At 42.1% G+C, this 24,705-nt stretch overlaps 1 protein-coding gene across 9 annotated transcripts in view; it reads left to right on the top strand.

Annotated features, from left to right (window-relative positions):
* The window catches only part of DENND1A (DENN domain containing 1A), a 527,315-nt gene that overhangs the window by 358,375 nt on the left and 144,235 nt on the right, over positions 1-24,705 (top strand). For all 9 annotated transcript variants that reach the window (XM_044926324.2, XM_044926331.2, XM_044926328.2 and 6 more), the window contains one exon: positions 20,337-20,462. In XM_044926324.2, coding sequence (XP_044782259.1) covers positions 20,337-20,462 — 126 coding nt within the window. The remainder of the gene's footprint in view (positions 1-20,336; positions 20,463-24,705) is intronic.

Here is a 24,705-nt window from a genome sequence, read left to right as displayed (position 1 = left end):
AACATTTAACTCCACTTTGTACAGGTATCTGGAAAAGCAAAAGATCTCTGAAGAGCAGAGTTCCTTTTTCAAAAGAGACAGGAGAAATTCAGTGTACAGTACAACTATAATTCACTGGGTATATTGAGTGCCAAGTATTTTGACTCTTTGGTCATGATTACTAAATGCCATTGGGATTTTACTTTACAACCTAAAAGTGGTTTTCTTTAAATTGCAAATAGTCACCCATTAGTGAAACCATAAAATCAACTTAATGGGTCACAGCAAGCATTTTTTAAATGGAGTTGAACAAGAAATATCAGAGTATATCACAGATAATATGGGTAAGCATCAGTTCATGAAACTTTTTAATTAAATATATTGTATTTAATATACATATAATACTAGTTTACCAAGTATAATGCATTAATTACATCATAGTAAAAAAAAAAAAAGAAAGCCGTTGATATTGTGTGACCATTTTAATCATAAGAACTCATACCTTTTAAAGTGTGAACTACCATTTCATTGTATGAATCTATACCATAATATATGAAAGTAAAAGTGTTAGTCACTCAGTCATGTCTGACTCTTTGTGACCCGATGGACTATAACCTGCCAGGCTCCTCTGTCCATGAAACTCTCCAGGCAAGAGTATTGGAGTGGGTAGCCATTCCCTTTTCCAGGGGATCTTCCTGACCCAGGGATCGAATCTGGGTCTCCTGCATCACAGATAGATTCTTTACTGTCTGAGCCATAATATATTTGACCTGATAATTTCAACTTTTGCTTTATTTTAAGGGCTTCCCTAGTGGCTCAGACAGCAAAGAATCTGCCTGGAATGTGGGAGACCCAGGTCCAATCCCTGGATTGGGGAGATCCCCTGGAGAAGAGAATGGCTCCCTACCCACTTAGGTACTCTTGCCTGGAGAATTCCATGGACAGAGGAACCCGGCGGGCTACAGTCCATGGGGTTGCAAAGAGTTGAACTAACTAACACACACATTATTTTAAACTATATGATGGACATTGTTGTTTAGCTGCTAAGTTGTGTCTGATTGTTTGCCACCCCATGGACTGTAGGCTGCCAGGCTCCTCTGTCCATGGGATTTTCCAGCCAAGAATACCGGAGCAGGTTGCCATTTCCTTTTCCAGGAGATCCCAGGGGATCTTCCCGACCCAGGGATCAAACTCAACGTCTCCTGAATTAGTAGGAGGACTGAACCACCAGGGAATCCCAATGATTTGTAGCTAAATCTCTGTCTCATTTACTCAAATTCCATAAATTTCTTGGAGAAGAAAATGGCAACCCACTCCAGTGTTCTTGCCTGGAGAATCCCAGGGACGGGGGAGCCTGGTGGGCTGCCGTCTATGGGGTGACACAGAGTCAGACACGACTGAAGTGACTTAGCAGCAGCAGCAGCATGAATTGCTAGAAGTAGAATTTCTGAATCATGAGTATATAAAAATTTAAGGCTTTTGATGCATACTTTTAAATACCACCATCTCCCCTGAAAGATTGTATTAGTTTTCACTTTTATCACTAACATGAAAGTTAGCACCTACTTTTGAAAAATTGTTTAAAATCCGTATAATTTTTAGTGAAGATCATATGTATGTATATGTACCCCTGTCACCTGTGTGAGGCTGGTAGTGGTTTGGACCCTGTACTTCTCTTCTGTGAAACTGGAAAATTGGCCATGGCTTCCTCATTACAGTCCTGTCTTCAGTCTCTTCCAACTCCAGTCAGCTTTCTGGTCTTTCTAGAATCGAGTTTTCCTTGACTCTCCCTCAGTAGTTGATTGCTGTATTCTTTGTATTCTCAAAGTATGTGGCTCATCCTTCTCTTGCAGCACTCATCATGTTATATGGGAGTTATTTTTGTCTTTTAGTGTCCTCTCTTCAATCCCCTCCAGGGTAGGGACTAAAAACTCTTCCTTCTTCACGTTTGTTTCTGCCCCAGAGTTCAATATATAGCACATACTCAGTAACTTTTCACTGAATGAATGACAGCATCGTGTTTAATTGTGACCTCAGGACTGGTTCAGATTACATTAAAAATGGGCTGTACCATGCAACTGACTGTCTATGGGAGTCCAAAGGCAAAACTGGTTCAGAAAGGTCCAGATTCAAATCAGCCTGGAGTCTGCTTGCTGCCTCGCCTCTGGAGTACCTCTGCTTAGTATGCTACTTAGATAGAGAGCAGCCCCTGCTCAGAGATGGCCTTGGTTTGTTAGGCCATTGCTAACAGCTTGTTGGCTGGAGCTTCTCTATGCCATGTTTTTCCAAAGGCCCAGAACCCTCCGCCTCTATAGAGGCTGCTGCAGGGCCTCCTTGGTGTTGATGTGCCAGCCTACGAGACAACAATGCATTTAATCCCAGAAGCAAGGGAGCAGACATCACAGGCTATCCGGCTTAGCAGTCTGTCCTTCTGGGAAATGTCTGAACTAATAGTAAACATTACGAAAAACCATTCTTAAAATCCCAATAGGAAGAAAAATGCTGAGTGGGGAGATGGACAGGCTCTGATTGTGTTGAGTATCTTATGTGTTATGTGTAGAGGCATTGTGGACTTTTACCCTCATGGATTTGATCCTTCTAACACATTAAAACATACTGTTAGTATCCTCTAATAGAAGATTTCATCATTCAACAGGTATTTCCTGTGAGGAAACGTTGGTCAGAGGTTACAAACTTCAATTATAACATAATAAAGTTCCAAAGATCTGAGGTACAGCATGGTGACTATAGTTAGTAATACTCCTTTTCATACTTGGAATTTGCTAAGAGAATAGATCTTAACACTGTGTGTGGTGTATTCTTACCACACACAGTGAAAAAGTAACCCTGTGAAATTGTGAATATGTTAATTAATTGTGATTACTTCATAATACATACATTTATCAAATTGTCACCTTGTGCACTTCAAATGTACACAATTTTGTCAATTAGACCTCAGTAAAGCCAGAAAAAAACAAAACAGGCATTCCCTGAGCACCTACTATGTGTCAGACTTTGTATTGGGTATAACAGATGCAGAGAAGATTTAAGACCCAGTGAGGTCAGTGGCTAGTTAGTAAAACAGCTATAGAAAACTGGACTTCCAGCGTTGTCTCCACTTATCCAATCCCAGACCATTCTCTACTGCTGTAAATAAAGGCATAATCTGGAACGTGAATATCACTCTTCAACTTAAAACCCTTTAATGGTTCCTCATTTTCCTCTGGGTAAAATTCAGGCTCCATAATATGGCCCTTTATAGTCTCTGCCTGCTCTCCTGGCACATCTTGTACCAGCAGCTTTGTTTCCATCCACAGGAGCCTCCAGATGCTTCTGGTTCAGTGTGTCGCAAAAGGGCAGGTCGATAGCCAGTTTACGAATGGAGATTGTTTATCCAGCCAAAGTTTTTTGGATGTGTGCTCAGTGTGTTGGACCATAGGAACATGGAGATGTACAAGAAACAGTCACTGTTCCTGGAAAAGGAGAGACGAGCATACTGGGAGGCGGGAATGGAATGCATTGAAGCTGGAGGTGTGAACAAAAGGGTAATGTGTTTGGGCAGGGAATAATAGTTTAGTCCAGCTGGAGCACAGAGTGTGTGTTTGGGAAGGACAAAAGATGAAACTAAAGAAGTAGATGGAAAAGATCAGCTGGGAACTGGTCTTCTGTCATAAAAACAAGTTTGGACTTCATATTTTGGGCAGTGGGAATCTACTAAGGTAGTTAGGTCAGGAATATGATAGATAGTAGATAGAATCTACTGCACTGCAGACTAAGGTGTTGGACCCAACCTCTTGTTGCTTCTCTGGTTCTTAGAATCTGGCCAAGTTCTCTCCACCCCAAATCTGATATCGGACTTGGGTCAGGGGACAGTTTGCTGAATAGAACTCTTATCAGCATCACCATTATCCAGTCATTCATTGCTTGTGCTTTAGGGGACTATCTATAGGTGTCTGCTCTGTGCTGGACCACTCTCCATGACAGTGTCCACTCCATGACTTGTAAATTTCATGAAAGAAGGGAAGGTATGTCGTGATCCAGAGGGCCTTGCCCTGAGTGTGTGTGTGTGTATGATTTGTCAACAATCGAGTATTTTATGGGAGTTTATGGGGCTTCATTAAAGATGCTGGAGCAGGAGCTCTGTGGGACATCAGAAGAGACCTTGGCAATAAACCACAACTCCACACTCTGGAATGCAGTAAATGTTTAAGAGACTTCCTTCCTTTCATTACTGAATTTTACTTTACTTTTATACCAGTAAAGAGTTGTGTTTTATTGGTTGAAATTTCTTGATTCCGTTTTCCCCAGGTCTGTTTAAAAGCTACATTTTATCTTTGAGGATGTTTGGCTCGTGGTAGAGGAAGTGCTGCCAGCGAATTCAATTAACTGGCAGAGCTCACAGATATTGTACACGGATTTCTTTTTTTTCCTTCTTTTTCACAACTGCTACATAAACACAGCTGGGTTTAATATTTGTCGTAACAAAGATTTAACTTGAATCATCTTACTCTGGGTAATTAATGCTTGGAATCTCGGCTACTTCTTCGTTCATTTGTGATCTCCTGCATTTCTTGACTCCGGCTATCTAGATAATGAAGTTTGCTCCTCTAGGTCTTTGCCCTGCCTTAAAACTGCTTAATATTTGGCCGTTCCTACTAGAGAGCAGATGCTTTTCTTTGCAAGAATTGAATTTCTGTCAGCTCTTTTATGCATCATGTGTTTGGAACTGTAAGTGGATCAAGTTGTTCATCACAGCAGGGACACTGTGAAACACATCTATTATATGTACTTCCCACCCCCCCCTTCCTGTTTTTTTTTTTTTTTTCCCTCCCCTGAGGAGGTGGAGATGCCCAGATCCCCTTGGGAGATATCTCAGTCTGTGTGGATATATCCATGTGATCCACCAGGGATCCAGCCTGGCTGCATTCCTAAGCATGGAAATCTGTATCCATTCAGCCCAGGATTGTTGCGGAGACAAATCCTACTTTTTCCTTTGTAAACACCAAGCACCTCATTAACTCTTAAGCAAAGACTCTGATGCTGGGAAGGATTGAGGGAAGGAGGAGAAGGGGGCAGCAGAGGATGAGATGGTTGGATGGCATCACCGACTCAATGGACATGAGTGTGAGCAAACTCCCGGAGATAGTGAATGACAGAGGAACCTGGTGTGCTGCAGTCCATGGGGTCACATAGAGTCAGACACGACGAAGCAACTGAAAAACAACAGCAGCAGCAACGACACATATGTTTGGGTCAATAAGCTTAGCATAATGAGTGACATTTCAGTCATTGATGCCCTAGAAAAATGTTCATTGTGAGCCCATTATTTTATATGCTAAAATAATGGCTTGGGTAGTTTTTTGGCTTTGGAGTTGGGTTAGTATGGAAGAGTAGTCACCACCTGTTAGGCTCCTACTGTGTGCCAGGCACTGTGGTAGAAGCTTTAAAATTTTGACATTTAATCTACATAACAATCCTGAGGGCAAGGGGGAGGTACTTTACCCCTTTTTTGATAAATGAAGGGAAGAAGTAAAGAAGATGCCTTGCAGCTGAGTCAGAATTTGAACTCAGGGTTTGCCAGACATACATTCTTTGGTTGATCAATCAAGGCCTGGATTTATTACACGTTTATTACATGCAGCCATTTCTACATTAGGATTGTCCCATTCCACATCAGTCTCTGGCCAGACATTTGGCTTTTATGAACATCTTTGTATACATCTAAATATGAACTATTGGTGATGATTGGAATCATTTGTTTAGTTTTCCTTTTTCCATCAGAGCTCAATGCAAATACAAGCCAACTTCCCTAAGCAATCTTCCATGTCTTGTAGTTTTCATTTTGTGAATTTCAATCCCTAGATTCAACTTTGAGCAGACAGCTGAGAATTCCAAATCTACATAATTTAGTGTGTCTATGGGCTGCCGTCTATGGGGTCGCACAGAGTCGGACACGACTGAAGCGACTTAGCAGCAGCAGCACACAGCTTTGAAAAGCAGGAATCTTGATGTTTCTACTGTGGTATGCTGATCTTTGGGTCTCTGATAATGCTGGGGGGGGGCAAAAGTGCATTTTGGTACATTTTTAATCACTATCATTCAATTTGAGGGAGTTGTTATGGGACATTCACATGTCTGGCTGAAAAACTGCTGATCTGTAGGATTAATTATAGTTAAATGGAAAGGTGACTTTTGCTCATGAAGAAAGTCAGTCTCTTAGTAAACATTTTTAGTTATGATTAACTTTAGTCTTCCTCCAAATACTTTTCATTAGAACCAGGCATGTGTCCTGATTCATTAGAAATAGAGTAACCACTTTATTTCTGATCTTCAGTCAATTTTGTTGTTGGAAGATGTTGGTTTGTATTTTTTTTTAATTGGTGAAGGATATGTTGTAAAAAAACATGTATTATAACTTTCCTTTTACAAGTGTGTATCTGTCTTTTCAAAGGTAACTTGCATTTGTATTTTGTGCCTTGTGTTTGCAAGAGAATGGTTCTTGGTTTATTCATGTTGACAACTGAAAAGCCTTAGACCTAATTAAAAGAATTTCCACGAGCACCTTTACTGAACCATTTCATTACGCAGCACTGCACAGATTGCGTTGTGAAACATGGTGATAGTTTAAATCTGACCTTTAAACCTAAACTGCCAGAAGTATGGGGGAGAAAACCCTTCTTTGAAAATACTCCATGGATACATACATACATAGGCATACATGCAGGCACACATTTGGATAGAGATAATCTTTTTATTGAATGACCACCTAATACTATAAATACACATTTACTTTGAGCTCAAATCTTATACCCTCTTTTAGTGTTCAGCTGCATTCATTGTGTGTGTATGTGTGTGTGGTGTGTTAAAACTAAATTGTTTTTTAAGGAAAACAAAGACAATTTCTCCTGCTTCAGGCAAAAAAAAAAAAAAGGTGTTTGGAGGAAGATAAATATTACAAATAGACAAATGCAGAAATTTTTGCTGCTGGTGTTTCCATTTACAATGCTGAGGTGTTAGGATTAACTGCGCAGGGATGGGGCTGGAGTGCACTGTGAGCACATGACCCCTCCTGTGCTTTATTTGGCAGATAGTAGAAATGGGCCTTTTCGTTTTAAAATTGTACTTTTTTACTCCAAGAATGTCATCCTGAGGACTTGATAGTTTCTTCTCAGGCTGCTCAACAAAGCCATTATAGCTTGTAGTGAAGTAGCCACTCACATAATGAAAATTGATCTTTTTGTCTGTCAAAAAGCTGCTTAGAATTGTAATGCTTGCCTCTAACTTTCTGACTTAATACTTGGCCCATGAGATGTCAGGAGAGACAGAGGGAGCAGAAACCTGGGCCCCTGGGGTCATAGCCAGCCCCAGCTTGGAGCTCCACATAACTAGCACAGGCCCCACTCCCCCATGGAGAACCAGGCTCTTTGAGGGGAAAATGGGATGCAGAAGAAGCAATTAAAGCCAACCGAGGTCAAGGTACAGCCATGTTCTCAAGCAAGAAACAGAAAAGCAAGGAATGAAAGGAAGCAATAATGGAGATATATTCAGCTGTGGAAAAAATAAACCAGTATTGTGGACAAATCTTATTTGCTTGTCTAAAAAATCCTGGCAGCAGTGAGAATTAATGGAATAGCACAGACTTTGGAGTAAGACACATTTGTACTTGACTTTGGCCTCTGCCCCTGGCTCTGTTGTCTGTGTGACTTGGAGCTAAGGTTCACTTTTCTCATCTGTATAGTGGGGATAACCATCCCCCTGGCCTTCTTGTTCTGAAATTTTAATGCAGTGCTGGGTATGAAAACACCTACCATGGCTTTTGGTACCTAGTAGAGTGCTTGATAAATACTAATTCCTATTCCTTTTTCCTGGTTTTCCCAGAAACTATTACTCAGAAAAAGGGGAGTGAGATTGCCTTTACACATCAAAACTTTTTACTTCAAACTTGTGACAAAAACGAAGGCACTGACAGATGTACCGTACCATTTTCAATGTCCACGTGAAGGCAGCAGAGGAGCCAATGTATGTGTGCCCCTGAGGATGGGAAAACAAGGAAATAATTCCCTCTCCCCTCTCCAGACCCACATGTTCCCCAGGAGATCTTATAACAAAGCCTTGATGTCTAGTTTATTCAGGAAAGGAAGAATCCATTTGCCTTAATCCTTAAGGGCTATTTTTTAAAGGGGGAGAGAAAGTAATTCTGTTGCCCCTCTTATAGCTGCTGATAGGTATCTGATTTGTCACCAAAAAAAAAAAAAAAAAACAACTTTAAACTGTAGTTCTGACACTGAGCAGTTAATGCAAGAAGTGGGGCCCCCTGCACAGGCTAACTTGAGTCAGACTTTGAGAAGAGCTGTATCTCTGCTTGCAGTGTTATGCCAGCACTGAGGGTGGCCATGGTCCTTGCCTCCCTGGAACCTCAGTCTTATGGAAGAGACAGACGTTGATGGACTGTCACACAATGCATCGTTACATTGCTGTTTGTCTCTGAAGGAAAGGATACCTTGAGAGTATTTGACAAGGGAACCTTGATTTAATCTGAGAGAGTCAGACTGAGGCTGTGTTATTGAGCTAAGACTGGAAGGATGAGCAGGAGTTAATCTAGGCCCTGGGATGTCCAGTATGCTGGCTAATATTCACACGTGGCTATTTAAATTTAAATAGATTGAAATGAAATAAAATGCAGTTCCTCACGGAGCAGCTACATTTCAAGTGCTCCTTAGCAGCTCTTATATTGGACAACACAGGTGGTGGATTATTTGTGGAAAGGCCTATTGCATGGTGCTGAATGCTAGGCCGGGGTGATGTTGGTGAGAACACTCCAGATAGAGGAGTTAGCTTATCCAAACATCCTGAGGTGTGAGAGGGGCCTGGGCGACTGGAGCCCAGTGGGGTGGCTGAAGCCATGGAGGGGGTGCAGGAGCCGCAGATCTGAAAAAGGCTGGAGTCTTGCAGGCTCGACTTCAGTCTTTATCCTCAGAGCGGTGGGGAAGCTGCTGAAAGATCTGAAGTTGCCAGCACTGACAGAAAGAGGTGAATAGGAGTGTTTAAGAGGTGACAGGTGACTAGTATACCATCCTTATTGCCTCTAGCCCAACAAGTTGCAACCTAGTGATGAAGAAAGACACCTGTATTTGTTGAATGCTGATATGAATTGCAAGCATTTTCTTCATCACAGTGGGAAGGAAGATATGTCAGCTGCTGGTTATACAAAAAAGCCAAAGATAACTATACAGTCAGCAAAAACAAGACCAGGAGCTGACTGTAGCTCAAATCACGAACTCCTTCAGATCATGTGGTTCAGATCATGAACTCCTAATTGCCAAATCCAGACTTAAATTGAAGAAAGTAGGGAAAACCACTAGGCCATTCAGGTATGACCTAAATCGAATCCTTTGTAATTATTCAATGGAAGTGACAAATAGATACAAGGGATTAGATCTGATAGAGTACCTGAAGAACTATGGGTGGAGGTTTGTGACATTGTACCAGAGGCAGTGATCAAGACCATTCCCAAGAAAAAGAAATGCAAAAAGGCAAAATGGTTGTCTGAAGAGGCCTTACAAATAGCTGAGAAAAGAGGAGAAGCTAAAGGCAAAGGAGAAAAGGAAAGCTATACCCATCTGAGTGCAGAGTTCCAAAGACTAGCAAGGAGAGATAAGAAAGCCTTCCTAAGCAATCAATGCAAAGAAATAGAGGAAAACAATAGAATGGGAAAGACTAGAGATCTCTTCAAGAAAATTAGATACCAAGGGAACATTTCATGCAAAGATGGGCACAATAAAGGACAAAAACAGTATGGACCTAACAGAAGCAGAAGATTTTAAGAAGAGGTGGCAAGAATACACAGAAGAACTATACCAAAAAGATCTTCATGACCCAGATAACCACGATGATGTGATCACTTACCTAGAGCCAGACATCCTGGAATGCGAAGTCAAATGGGCCTTAGGAAGCATCACTATGAACAAAGCTAGTGGAGGTGATAGAATTCCAACTGTGCTATTTCAATTCCAAAAAGATGATGCTATTAAAGTGCTGCACTCAATATGCCAGCAAATAATGGAAGACTCAGCAGTGGGCTTTCTGCTGAGGACTGGAAAAAGGAACTGGAAAAGGTCAGTTTTCGTTCCAATCCCAAAGAAGGGCAATGCCAAAGAATATTCAAAGTACCACACAATTGCATTCACTTCACATGCTAGCAAAGTAAAGCTCAAAATTCTCCAAGCCAGGCTTAAACAGTGCATGAACTGAGAACTCCCAGATGTTCAAGCTGGATTTAGAAAAGGCAGAGGCACCAGAGATCAAATTGCCAACATCCGTTGGATCATAGAAAAGGCAAGAGAATTCCAGAAAAATATCTGCTTCATTGACTATGCTAAAGCCTTTGACTGTGTGGATCACAACAAACTGTGGAAAATTCTTCAAGGCATGAAAATACTAGATCACCTTACCTGCCTCCTGAGAAACCCGCATGCAGGTCAAGAAGAAACAGTTAGAAACGGACATGAAACAATAGCTTGGTTCAAAATTGGGAAAGGAGTACATCAAGGCCATATATTGTCACCCTGCTTATTTAACTTATATGCAGAGTACATCATGCAAAATGCCAGCTGGGTGAAGCACAAGCTGGAATCAAGATTGCCAGGAGAAATATGAATAACCTCAGATATGCAGATGATACCACCCTTATGGCAGAAAGCAAAGAGAAACTAAAGAGCCTCTTATTGAAAGTGAAAGAGGAGAATGAAAAAGCTGGCTTAAAACTCAACATTCCAAAAACTGAGATCATGGCATCCGGTCTACTCAATTAATGGCGAATAGATGGGGAAACAATGGAAACAGTAACAGACTTTATTTTTTATGGCTCCAAAATCACTGCAGATGGTGACTGCAGCCATAAAATTAAAAGATGCTTGCTCCTTGAAAGAAAAGCTATGACCAACCCAGACAGTATATTAAAAATCAAAGACAGTGTTTTGCCTACAAATGTCTGTATAGTCAAAGCTATGGTTTTTCCAGTAGTTATGTATGGTTGTGAGAGTTGGACCATAAAGAAGGCTGAACACCAAAGAACTGATGCTTTTGAAGTGCAGTGTTGGAGAAGTCTCTTGAGAATCCCTTGGACTGCAAGGAGATCAAACCTGTCAATCCTAAAGAAAATCAGCCCTGAATATTCATTAGAAGGACTGATGCTAAAGCTGAAGCTCCAATACTCTGGCCATCTGATGCGAAGAGCCAACTCATTAGAAAAGACCCTGATGCTGGGAAAGATTGAAGGCAGGAGGAGAAGAGGATGACAGAAGATGTGATGGTTGGATGGCATCACTGACACGATGGACATGAGTTTGAATAGGCTCTGGGAGTTGATGATAGACAGGGAAGCCTGGCGTGCTGCAGTCCTTGGGGTCCCAAAAAGTCGGACATGACTGAGCAACTGAACAGCAACAACAAATGATGATGATGATGATGATGATGAATTCAATGGGAGAACCACCTCTGGAGTAGTATTAAGCTAACTTACGGCTGGCCTGGGGGTGCTTGACTACAATCTCACAGGAGCTGGGCCCTGGTCATGTGTAGCTCTGTTCCCAGCATGAGATGTGCAAGCATCTTTTAATTTCTCCAGCATGGGGCCTGCAAAGATTAGGCATCAACCAAAGTAACAGACTAATGTGCCCTGAGAAAGAGCTATTTGGTCTGACAGAATTACAGAAAGTCAGCGGCTTTTTTTTTCTAATTTTTTTCTAATAGAAAAGTTTTGTTAGAGAATGACATAAAGTGTATCCAGGCTTAGGGACAGTTCTGAGGCCCCTGAAATTGATCAAAAGATAATGTTGGAAACAGAGCTGGAGCCAAACCCATAGAAGGCTTTGAATATTGTGCTAAGGAACTTGGACTTTATATGTTAACACCATGGAGTCACTGAAAATTTTAGAGGAAGGGAGTGATATGCTCAGCTTCTCATTGTAGGTAATTCATAGCAAAGGATGGATTAGACCAGGAAGAAAATCGGAGAAGCGCCACCAGTTGAAAGGATTGATGCAGTAGTCCAGGTACTAATCAACCAAAACGCAAAGCCAGGCAGTTTGCTGCACCTGTTTTCCATTTGCATCTATCATATTTTAATCCTCACAATGTATGCATGTTACAAATACCTCAATTTACAGCAAAAGGCACTGAAGCTCAGAAAGATTAAGAAAGTAAGGAAAGCTGACTTCTAATCTCAGGCATTTGTGACTCAAGCTCTACATCTACTGCCTGAGGAGTGCATTAGGGATGGAGGACCAGTGAAGCCAAGAGGCCCAGAGGTAGAGCCTGCAGTGCCCAGAGCAAACAAGAAGAGGGTGCAGGATGGGGTGGTCTGTGTTGCATATGTTCCTGGACGTGTGGCATGTGCAGTGCTGAGTATGACTGGTGCAGGTGTCCACTTTAATTGACTTAGTGACCAGAGCTTCATTTTCCTTGCAGTTTTGGTTGCAGTCTTAGTGATGGTCTTCTGCAAAAGGGAAGTGGAAGAGTATCCACTTCTCCCCCAATCCTTCTCAGTCCAGACCAGTTCTTCCAATGATCAGTCACTGAAGAACGTAATCCTAGACTTTCCTCCAAGCAAGGAGGCTCAACCACTGGAAATGCCTTTCAAAATGTCGAAACACTCGTTCATCTGTTCTTTTATTTAGCAAGAAGTGCTGGATGATAACCCTGGGCCAAGTTCTGCGGGAACACTGCTGGCCCTTCTAGGAACTCGAGTAGGAAAGGTGGTAGACACTGCAGTTCACGGACACATCACCTGCCAGTCCAGGGGGCCCAGACTGGACGTTGTTAAGCCTGTCTTAGTGGTCAGGGAGGGCTTCACAAAGGAGGGGACATCTGGATTCCCGCTTTCCCTTAACCCAAGGCAATGTTTAATTTGACTGTTAAAGAGAAACACTTCATTTGAATTCTTCATTATAAAAGTAACATGCTTTTTTATAAAGGATAATCAAAGCAATCAAAAGTGCATCAAGTAGAAAGTGAAAGTATCTCCACATGGTTAGTTTGATCCTTGGCATTTTATATTCTTACTACCTGTATATAAACAGCCATATATAAAAATGACTTTATGTCTTTATATATATTTCTGAATGATTCATATTATATGTATTGCTCTGTAACTTGTATTTTCCCCTCATTTGGGAGTAGTTTGTGAACATCTTTTCACGTTACTTCATAAAGTACTGCTACACTTCTTTTAGCAGCTATGTGGTATTTCAAGGATGTGGTATAATTTATTTAATAGGCCCCATACTCCGGAGAAGGCAATGGCACCCCACTCCAGTACTCTTGCTTGGAAAATCCCATGGACGGAGGAGCCTGTTAGGCTGCAATCCATGGGGTCGCTAAGAGTTGGACACGACTGAGCGACTTTACTTTCACTTTTCACTTTCATGCACTGGAGAAGGAAATGGCAACCCACTCCAGTGTTCTTGCCTGGAGAATCCCAGGGACGGGGGAGCCTGGTGGGCTGCTGTCTATGGGGTCGCACAGAGTCGGACACGACTGAAGTGACTTAGCATAGCATAGCATAGCATAGCATAGGCCCCTACTCATGGGCACTTACATGGTCTTTCAAAGACTAAATAGATGTTCACGAGTGGGACAGAAAGGGACCAGGGACAGTTCCATCTGAGTTGTTAGCATGTGTTTGGGCTGGAGAGTAGTATATGCTTCTAGATAGCAATTCAGTGTAAGTCAAGTATCCGTTAAGTGGGGCCAAAGGAAGCAAGGCCATTTGAAGAAAGCGTCACAGACTGCTCTGAAGAGTTGGAATGTTTTTCTGCAAGTGGCGATGGCCAAGAGTGGGGGCATTGAAGGACTTTGACAGAAATCAGATTCATATGTTTCCGAGAATACTAGAACAGCTATGGATTGATGGCACTGAGGGAAAACTGAAGCCAGCCCATCTAGGAAACAACTCCACTGATCAGAGAGGATGGGCAGAGCGGAGCAGTGCAGGGCCAAGGTCATGGACACTGAGAGGTTCTGAGTATATTGGGGGAGGAGGTGATAACATGTGGAGAATGGTTCTGGGAAAAGAAGGAGAAGAAAGGGATCTAACGTCTGAATCTAGCCTGGGAGACTGGTTGGAGGATGCTGTGCTACCCAAGATGGGAGAAGAGGAGGAATGGGAGAGCTAAGAAGCTTACCAGTTCAATTCTGTACCCTCTTCCCTTTGTTTTCTGTCTCCCTCCTGATACCTCATTAAAGGAGGAAGCCACCCCCACTGGCTTTTCTGTCCCCCCCAGATTATGCCAGATGATCCCTGATGTTAATGATTTGACCAGCATCTGCAGGAGCACTCAGAGCAAGTTGGGTTTTAGACAACTGTGGGTTATTTAAGCTTCAGATTTTCCTTCCTCGCTTTTATTTAAAGGACAGAATGTTATCACCAGTTATCAGATGCGCATATACTTGAAGTTTCAAATTTTGAAGTGCTGACAAAAGCTTCTCCTTGTTTCAGGGTGAGGAGAGGTCTTCAGAAGTCTTGGCCTAAGTGGTCACAGGGGCACCGGGAACCCAGGACTGCTTGGCTGGTTTCAGAGCAGCTGGGGCTAGCGGGAAGGCACACACTCCTATTTGCTCAGTTACAATCAGCAACGACTTCTTTGTGCAAAATGGTAATGAGGCCATTAGGAGAGGCTCACCTGAAGTGCAGCCCTGTGAGTCCAAGGTAATTAAACACCTCCCGAATGAAAGGGAAAGGCCAGGGAAGGTTAAGTGAGGAATAATCTGCAGCACAGGTGGCCCAAGGGCTTTGAGGAGCCAAAAGAGTGACACCAGCTTGCACTATTTCAAAGGATGGAAATGTCACCCTCGTCCCTAAGAAAGGCAGAATTTTTATTATTTGGAGGGTGGGAAGTGGGCAATATTTTTAACATGTTAATAAAACATGTTTTTTTCTTATATTGCTATTTCAAGTTGGAGGCCCATGGCAGTCCACTGGGCACCAGGTGGCTAGTGCTGCTTCTTGTGGGCTCTCACCACATGAATGGGCTCTGGGACTCATGAGTCCCAGAACAGGGGTGGGAGGGGTAGGGACGAGTCACGATAAACAGAATATTTACAACCAGGTGTGGAGATAGGCTCCAAGCTGCTTCCAGAGGAAAACTGATTTCCTTGGCCCACCTCTGCATGGAGATGCAGTGGCTACCCCGTCAACACATGTTCCCATCCCTTTTGGCTTAGCCAAGAAGGAGGTCACCTGCCTACACACACTGGATTTTCGAAGCATGTGGTTTGCCCCTGTAGCAGCGGCACAGGGTTTCTTCCCCCAAGTACAGTAACACAGATTGTTTTTATCTTAAAAGATCTAGCAGTGAGTATTTTTGCCATTTGGTTTCTGGCCTCAAAATCTCTGCTGTCCCCACATAAAAGCTTATACATGAATGTTCACAGCAGCATTAATAATAATAGCCAAAAAGTAGAAATGACCCAGATGCCCTTCAGTTGATGGAGATGCATAAAATGTGCTCTTTCCATATGATGAAATATTATTCACCTGTGAAAAAGAATGAAGTACTAATAAGTGCCATAGTGTGGATGAAATATGTTTATAATGAGCACCAGGCTAAGTATGGAAAGAATGCCTTTTATGTATCTCCATCAGCTGATCGGCATCTGCGTCATTTCTGTATATGCTTTTATGTGGAGACAGCAGAGATTTTGAGAAACAAACATGGACAATGGACAATGGACTGGTTCAAAATTGGGAAAGGAATACATCAAGGTTGTATGTTGTCACCCTGCTTATTTAACTTACGTGCAGAGTACATCATGCAAAATGCTGGGCTAGATGAATCACAAGCTGGAATCAAGATTGCCAGGAAAAATATCAACAACCTCAGATATGCAGATGATACCACTTTAATGGCAGAAAATGAAGAGGAACCAAAGAGCCTGTTGATGAAGGCAAAAGAAGAGAATGAGAAAGCTGGATTAAAACTCAGCATTCACAAAACTAAGATCATAGCATCTGGTCTTATCACTTCATGGCAAATAGCTGGGGAAAATGTGGAAATAGTGACAGACTTTATATTTTATGGCTCCAAAATCACTGCAGATGGTGATTGCAGCCACGAAATTAAAAGACACTTGCTCCTTGGAAGGAAAGCTATGACAAACATAGACAGCGTATTAAAAAGCAGAGACATCACTCTGCTGACAAAAGTCCATATAGTCAAAGCTATGGTTTTTCCAGTAGTCATGTATGGATGTGAGAGTTGTACCATAAAGAAGGCTGAGTGCCAAAGAACTAATGCTTTTGAACTGTAGTGTTGGAGAAGACTCTTGAGAGTCCCCTGGACTGCAAGGAGATCAAACCAGTCAATCCTAAAGGAAATTAAACCTGAAAATTCATTGGAAGGTCTGATGCTAAAGCTCCAATACTGTGGCCACCTGTTGCAAAGAGCTGACTCATTGGCAAAACCCTGATGGTGGGAACGATTGAGGGCAAGAGGAGAGGAGGGCAACAAGATGAGATGATTGGATGCCATCACTGACTCAATGGGCATGAGTTTGAGCAAATGAGTATGAGAGATAGTGAAGGACAGGGAAGCCTGGTGTGCTGCAGTTCATGTGGTAGCAGAGAGTCAGACACGACTTAGTGACTGACCGACAGCAACAACACTGCTAAGTGAAAGAAGCCAGTCACAAGAAGGACCACATAGTATATGGTTCCATTTATATGGAATGTCCAGAGAGGCAGATTCATGGAGACAAGATGTGGATCAGGGGTTATCTAGGACTGGGGCAAGGGAGAAGGGGACAAGAGTAGTGGGGAGTAAGAAGTGCCTACCAATAAGCTGGATTCTCCTTTTTGGGGTGATGAAAGTATTCTAGAATTTAGTAATGATAGTTGTACAACATTGTCACTGTACTTAAACTTCTGAATTATATATTTTCAATGAATGAATTTTATAATATGTAAAATATATCTTAATAAGCTATTACAAACCCCTTATCAGAAGCCTGGGGCTTCTGACAAGAAATAATGTCCATGGAATGTTTCAAAAGTGTGTATAATCCATCCCAGATTCTTAATATTTTTATGTTCACAGGCACCTTTAGGAACCTGAATATAGCTATACAGCCTACACCCAGAAAAAAAATCATTACTCATTCATGTTAAAAAAAAAATTTGTTGATAATTCATGGACCACCTGCATCTAATTTCCTATTTGAACTTAAAATTCTACCCTAGATCTTATCCTTCAATAATGTCAGGCCGTTAGGTAGTCCTATATCTAAGTCCCATACAGATTCCTAAATTGCGCTCTTGATATATCTATCACCTGCACACTTAACAACAGTTGTTAGCTTTACATTTACTTCAAAGTCAGGGGAAAATTCCTTAATATATTCAATTCTTAACCCCAGCCCTTCCATCTATTCTCATTTCAAGCTATCTTCTCCACCTTCTCTCAACTGAAGCCACAGTTCTCCGTAGTCTCTGAACTCCTCTGCACTATAGTGTCTTTACAGATGCTGATCCCCAAGTTTGGTACACTGTTTCTTCCATTCTTTGTGAATTAACTGCTTCAGCTCATCCTTCAGATCTCAGTATAAGCCTGTTTCTCTCCACAAAGGCTTCCTTGACCTCCTTGGTGAGCTCTAGCACAGGCTCATCATGGTAGCAATGTCACATGTATTGGTATTTTCCTCACAAGAGTATAAGTTTAAGATTTTGCTGTCTGGTTTTGCTCACCATTGTATCACCATTGTTTCAAGGCTACCAAGTTGCCTGATTCCAGGGGCAATTTTCACGTGGAACACAGTGTGAGTGGTATGCCCAGAAGCTGTGCAATATGGCATCCTGAGATGAATGGCTTATTGGAAACAGCCTGGGAGGGTTGATCTTGTCTCTGACTTTGAGGGTAACAACTGTCAGCTCACACAATCTTTCCTACGTTGAGGATTCAGGAAAAATCTCTTTCAGTTCTCATCTTCAGTAAATTTTGTTTTTATTTGTACAACTGTTTTGACCCAAAGAATTCCACAGCTTCTCATGAAGCTTTTTGCTTTGACGGCTAGGAGGCTCAACTCAAATTTGAAGTCTACTTCTAGCTACTATGTAAGACCTGATGTTCAGTTCAGTTCAGTTCAGTTGCTCAGTTGTGTCCAACGCTTTGGAACCCCATGGACTGCAGCACGCCAGACCTCCCTGTCCATCACCAACTCCCGGAGTTTGCTCAAACTCATGTCCATCGAGTCAGCGATGCCATCCAACCATCTCATCCTCTGTTGTCCCCTTCTCCTCCTGCCTTCAGTCTTTCCTAGCATCAGGATCTTTTCAAATGAGTCAGTTCTTCACATCAGGTGGCAAAGTATTGGAGTTTCAGCTTCATCATCAGTCCTTCCAATGAATATTCAGGACTGATTTCCTTTAGGCTTGACTGGTTGGATCTCCTTGCAGTCCAAGGGACTCTCAAGAGTCTTCTCCAACACCACAGTTCAAAAGCATCAATTCTTTGGCGCTCAGCTTTCTTTATGGTCCAACTCTCACATCCATACATAATTACTGGAAAAACCATAGCTTTGACTAGATGGACCTTTGTTGGTAAAGTAATGTCTCTGCTTTTTGATATGTTGTCTAGGTTGGCCATAATTTTTCTTCCAAGGAGCAAGCATCTTTTAATTTTGTGGCTGTAGTCATCATCTGCAGTGATTTTGGAGCCATAAAAAATAAAGTCTGTCACTGTTTCCAGTGTTTCCCCATCTGTTTGCCATGAACTTATGGGCCAATGCTATGATCTTAGTTTTTTGAATGTTGAGTTTTAATCCAGTTTTTTCACTCTCACTTTCATCAAGAGGCTCTTTAGTTCCTCTTTGCTTTCTGCCATAAAGGTGGTGTCATCTGCATATCTGAGGTTATTGATATTTCTCCTGGAAATCTTGATTCCGACTTGTGATCATCCAGCCTGGCATTTTGCATGATGTACTCTGCATATTTAAATAAGCAGGATGACAATGTACAGCCTTGACGTACTCCTTTCACAATTTGGAACCAGCTCATTGTTCCATGTCCCGTTCTGTTGCTTCTTGATCTGCATACAGATTTCTCAGGAGCAGGTAATGTGGTCTGGTATTCCCATCTGTTTAAGAATTTTCCACAGTTTGAAAACATAAGACCTGATGGCTTATGTTTATATACTAAATCTATACCTGAACTTATTCTTTTTCCATTGCCATGATTTTGTCTTTTTTATGTTAATCTGTTGCATGCATATCTATAAGATGTATAAGTGTGTTTCTGTACATCTATATAATGACTATTCCTTTAGAGTATGAGTTTTATAATAATATATATTATATATACTTTATGGGGGCTTCCCTGGTGGCTCAGTTGGTAAAGAATCCACCTGCGATGTAGGAGACGTGGATTTGAGCCCTAGGTTGAGAAGATCCCCTAGAGGAGGGAATGACAACTCACTCCAGTATTCTTGCCTGCAGAATTCCCATGGGCAGAAGAGGCTGGTGGGCTGTAGTCCATAGGGTTGCAAAGAGTCAGACACAACTGAGCAACTAAGCACACATCTTTATGGAGTGGGTTGTCATACCCTCCTCAAAGGAATCTTCCCAGCCCAGGGATCGAACCAAGTCTACCACATTGCAGACAGATTCTTTACCAACTGAGCCACCAGGAAGCCCATGAATACTTCTTGAATACTACTGGAGTGTGTAGCCTGTCCTTCGCCAGGGGATCTTCCCGACCCAGGAATAGAACTGGGGTCTCCTGCATTGCAGGCATATATAATTTATAATACATTTGATAAATATTTTGGGTATGAGGTATATAATAATATAGAATGTATTATGTGTTATAAATAAGCCATTTATTTCTAATATTTGTAAGTAATCTAAAGAGGAAATAGAATTGAAACTAAAAAAATTTGTATAGTTTGGCCTCAGATTATAAGATTTCAATTCATAATTCCAACTTGACCACTTCTTTGGTTTGTTACTAGGCATGTAATCTAATCTCTCTGAGACTGTTAATACCCTTATAAGATAGGAACACAATCCCTTTTCTATAGGATTGTTGAAAGAATTAAGTACAGAAATTTATGTGAAAGCAATTACCTGACACATTGAAACTGCTTAGAAAGTGATTTTGTTTTTGTTTTTCTTAGATATGCACTAATAAGAGCAACATTTATTTACATTTCAAAAACCTGCCCTAATCCTGAATGTGTGTATGCTCTCCCAGCAGCGGAGGTGTCAGATCCACCCCCTCCCCAGGGTTTTCTAAAGCTCTGTGCTCGTGAGGGATAGCCATCGTCCTCCCACCCTGCCCTCAGCCTGTGTCTCCTTTCTGTCATCAGATCTCTTCCCTGAAGAGCCGGCTGAAGAAGGTGTCCACGACAACTGGCGACGGTGTGGCCAGAGCCTTCCTCAAGGCCCAGGCCGCTTTCTTCGGCAGCTACCGAAACGCTCTGAAAATCGAGCCGGTGAGTAGCTTCTTGGCATGTCACAAGTCCATGTTTGGTCAGGGCCACAAGAAACTTGCTAGTCATCTTGTTGTTGAATTCACCAAAGGAGGTTGTGTGTGTGTGTTTGGTGGAGACGGAGAAGTGTGCTCCCCTCACGCTACCTCTTAGCACAAGGAAGCTGTGCTGCCCCGAGTGGAGGACTGTCTGCTCCTGTGGATGTTAGGACCCCTTCCTTCCCTGGACAGCAGCACCCTCTGCGGGTCGCAGTGCTTAGCAGTGTACACATCTGCTCAAACTGAGAAATCCTGGTAAGCCTGTGGGGTAGCAGTGATCATCTTCACTTGACAAATGGGGAAAGTGAGGCTCACAGAAACAATGACTTGCTAACCAGTGGAAGAGCCAGGTAGGTTGTCCCAAAGCCCATGCTTCCCTCTGTGCCTCACTGCCCTTTTCCTGCAAAGGAACCTCTTCTCCACACTTGAGAGAGCAGAGTATCCAGAGGCTCACTTCTTAGAGGTTCCCAGAGTGGTCTTGGTATACTGACTACTAAGTGTGCTGAGGACTGGGGAATGATGTCATCTGCCTCCAGAGCCCATCAGCCTTTCAGAGCCTCTCTCTGTTGCCTCATCCTTGAGGTGATTAGTTATTGTGAGGATGGAAGACACCAGGTCAACCCTAAAACCAAAGAAACTATCAGTTCTCCCAACTTCAGTGAGAAGCGTTCATCAGATGCTTGATTACTCATAGCCTCTCGGCCAAGGAGAATGGAGAAATTGGTCCAGGGGCCTGCCTCACTGCATAGGAAAGGATGCTGGAGGGGACCTTGCTGATAGCCCTTTCCTCTCAGGACATGGGACTCCATCCTGAGCAGGAGGAGATGGCAACCACGCCCAACCTAGTCAGAGTGGCTCTGAGGGACCTAAGACAGACATTTTGTTAGATTAAATGACAGAAGATGAGTAGGTATCAGACAGTGCGTTTCATGTGCAAACTCTGACAGTGAACCTTGACCATGATGCCTCATAAGCCACAGTTATAGCTGGATAAGTACTTTTTGACTATTATGAATCCATCATGTGTGTAAGTGAAGCACAGAGTGATAGCAAGCACCCTTTAGCCAGGGTGCACACTCTGAAGTGGTTGGGGCAGTGGGTGCCCATGGAACAGCAGCCTCGAGCCACCTTGTTCTCGTCTTCCATCCAGCACTAGGGCCTGACTTGCTCCGCTGTGTCACTGGACAGAAGGGATGCACTGCCTTTGCTTCTTAAGAGATACTTCCCTTAGGTCCTGAAAAGCCCTTCGGCTTAAAGCAAGTTTCTCGTGTCCTGCTGTCTCCAAGACAGGTAGCTCGGATTCTTTGTCCTGACCTTGGGCCCAGCCAAACCAGTCAGGTTCAGTGCTGTTTTGCAAACTGATAGAATTCAAGGAAAGTTCTGTTTTCTTCCCATCTTTAAAGTAAGAATGGGACAACTGGCCTGTCCTTATCTTAGGCTACTGGGACTGATACTGACATGAAGTATTTACAGTCTTACAAAGATGTCATTGTTGTCATGTATACGTCTAGAGTCCAGAGACTGTTGATTGTGGTACATATTGCTGGGTATATAATCTGGGCACAAATTGCTCCTCCAGAGGAGTTTATGGTTGTATTTGTACTTACGTCTCTAAGACGGTAAAGCATCTCCTGCAGTGCAGGAGACCTGGGTTCAATCCCTGGGTTGGGAAACTCCCCTGGAGAAGGAAATGGCAACCCACTCCAGTATTCTTGCCTGGAGAATTCCAAGTACAGAGGAGCCTGGCAGGCTATAGTCCATGGGGTCGCAAAGATTCAGACACGACTGAGTGAGTAAAACATCCTGCTATACATCCTTGAAGGCCTCAGGTTTAAAGATGGAAGTCCAAGAGTTTACAGCCTGGCTCTGTACTTCTAGGCTGTACAACCTTGAGTAGGGCACTTAATCTCCCTAAACTTCGGTTTCTTTACTGTGAAATGAGAAAAAGAAGACTTAGTCTACATTTTGGTTATAATGATGGTTATAAGGAACAAGTGAGCCATAATACAGTTCAGAGGAAAGGGAAAACTTGGAAAAAGAAGGATAGCAGCAACCCTTCCTGTGGTGGGCGTGGAATTATCTGAGTGAGCGAAGACTTGGAGGCAGGACCCCTCATAGCCTCTTTGTCTGGGGTCATGGGTTTGGGTAGAGAGAGAGGGCTGGCTGCAGGAGAGGCTAGAGCCAAATTTGACAGAGCCTTAGATCCTAGACTAGGGGTGTGAGCAGAGACATGATGTGACTGAAGTCATGTTTGACTAGTAATGCAGGACTGGACTGAAAAGGAAACCAGAAGCAGAGACCGGGGGACTGCTGGAGAACTCAGAAGATAGCCCTCCAGTGGGTACACCAGGAAAAGGTACTATGAAGAAGAAATGATAGATGAGTCTAGAAATAGATAAGATATGAGAGATGAGGGGCAAGAAGTATCAAAATGTCTCCTAAGATACAGATCTGGGAGAAGATGATGATGCCCATAGTAGAAACAGGGACAGCTTGATGTGAAAGTGTCCTGAGTAACAGATTATAATGGTCAAAATGTGGAGCAGACTAAGTGTCCATAATGATAAATAACTGGTTAAGTAAATTAAAGTATATCCATGTGATAGAATATTATGAAGTCATTAAAAATAGCATTGATTATAAACGTGGTACCTTTCATTGAATTTTACGTGTCATTCCATCATAAGGTGTACCACTGTTTCACGTATCATTAAGAAAGGGTGCTGCCAATTATAATTGAAGGATGCCATCAATTGTAAGACATCCAGATTTCAGAGATGTTAAAACGTGAAGAAATTTGCATCTTATAAATCAATGAAATAAGGCAGACTTGTCATGCTATTGGTCTGATTTATGTGCACCAGAATAGCTCTTTTTTGTAAGGCCAAGAGAGAAGCCAAAGGCCTGAAAGTTTCTGACCAAGCCTCATCATGTTATCTAGATGGTTTTTAAACCGTAGATTTAATTCTAGCCAATTCCCCTCATCTAAAAAAAAAAAAAGGAATAACAACACTTCCAATACCAGATTGTTTGTGAGATTAATTAAAATAATGATTGCAAAATGCATGTGAGCTCAAGAAGGGGTCAGGGGTTTTAGAGTCAGGCCATATGGGAGGCGTGGAGAACAGTGCCTGGATGAGCCCACTTGGGCGGCAAGCAGCACAGTGCTGAGGAAGGGGTGTTCTTCATGGGGCCACTTGTCTTTTATGTGTTTCTCTGATTATTTAAAAAAACAAAACAAAACTGCTCTTGGTTTTTTGTTGGTTTTTCTTATTTGAGAAAGGTTTAAAGTAATGGGAATAGAAATGAGAAAATACCCATAATCCTTTCATCTGGAGCTGAGATAATATGTTAGCATGTTTCCACCAAGGTTCTAGGTTTTGGAGTTTGTATGTTTATTTTGGGCTTTTCTTTTTTTCTTTCCTTTTTTTTTTTTTTTTTTTTTTGTTTTTCTGGGGGGTTTTTTTGTTTCACTTTTCTTTTTTTTTTTCTGTTTTGGGTTTTCCTCATCTTTAAAAAAAAAAATGTATTGAGGAATAATTGATTTATAATGTGTTAGTTTCTGCTGTACAGCGAAGTGGATCAGTTATACATATATGTATATCCAGTCTTTTTAGATTCTTCTCTATATAGGTCATTACAGAGTATTGAATTGAGTTCCCTGTACTATACAGTAGGTCCTTATTAGTTATCTATTCTGTATATAAGAGGGGGAGGGATAAGTTGGAAGATTGGGGTTGTTTTTGTTTTTACTTTGAGGTTTTGATTTTTTACTTTTAGAGAGTTGAGACATTCCTGGCAAAGCAATCTAGTTCCCTGTTATTTAGTTTTGCCTTTTAGAGTGTAGTAAGCACTTTTTCCATATCATATAAAAACTCTTTAAAAATTGGCTGCACATCTCTCATCAGGTGACTCCAGGGGGTCTCAGCTCTGGCTGTAGATCAGAATTGCCTGTGAGGCTCTTAAAAAGGTAAATGTCTGGGCCCCACTCACAGAGATTTTTATCAAGTCCTTGCCATCTAAAACCAGTGCGGAGGCCCACCACATTATCCCAGCGCTGGTTCATTTGCTTGTTGGTAACTTTCACCATCTTAAACCACACTGTGGTGAATATCTCTATATAAATCTTCATCCCATGGTGTGAATTATTTCCCTAGGCAGCATCCTCAACTTGGTTTTATTGAGTTGAAGGTACCCGAGTACATTTA

The sequence above is a fragment of the Bubalus bubalis genome, chromosome 12 (assembly GCF_019923935.1).
Source record: "Bubalus bubalis isolate 160015118507 breed Murrah chromosome 12, NDDB_SH_1, whole genome shotgun sequence".
Lineage (NCBI taxonomy): Eukaryota > Metazoa > Chordata > Mammalia > Artiodactyla > Bovidae > Bubalus > Bubalus bubalis.
Note: the sequence above shows the minus strand (reverse complement) of the source record. Positions and strands in the feature narration are given on the sequence as shown.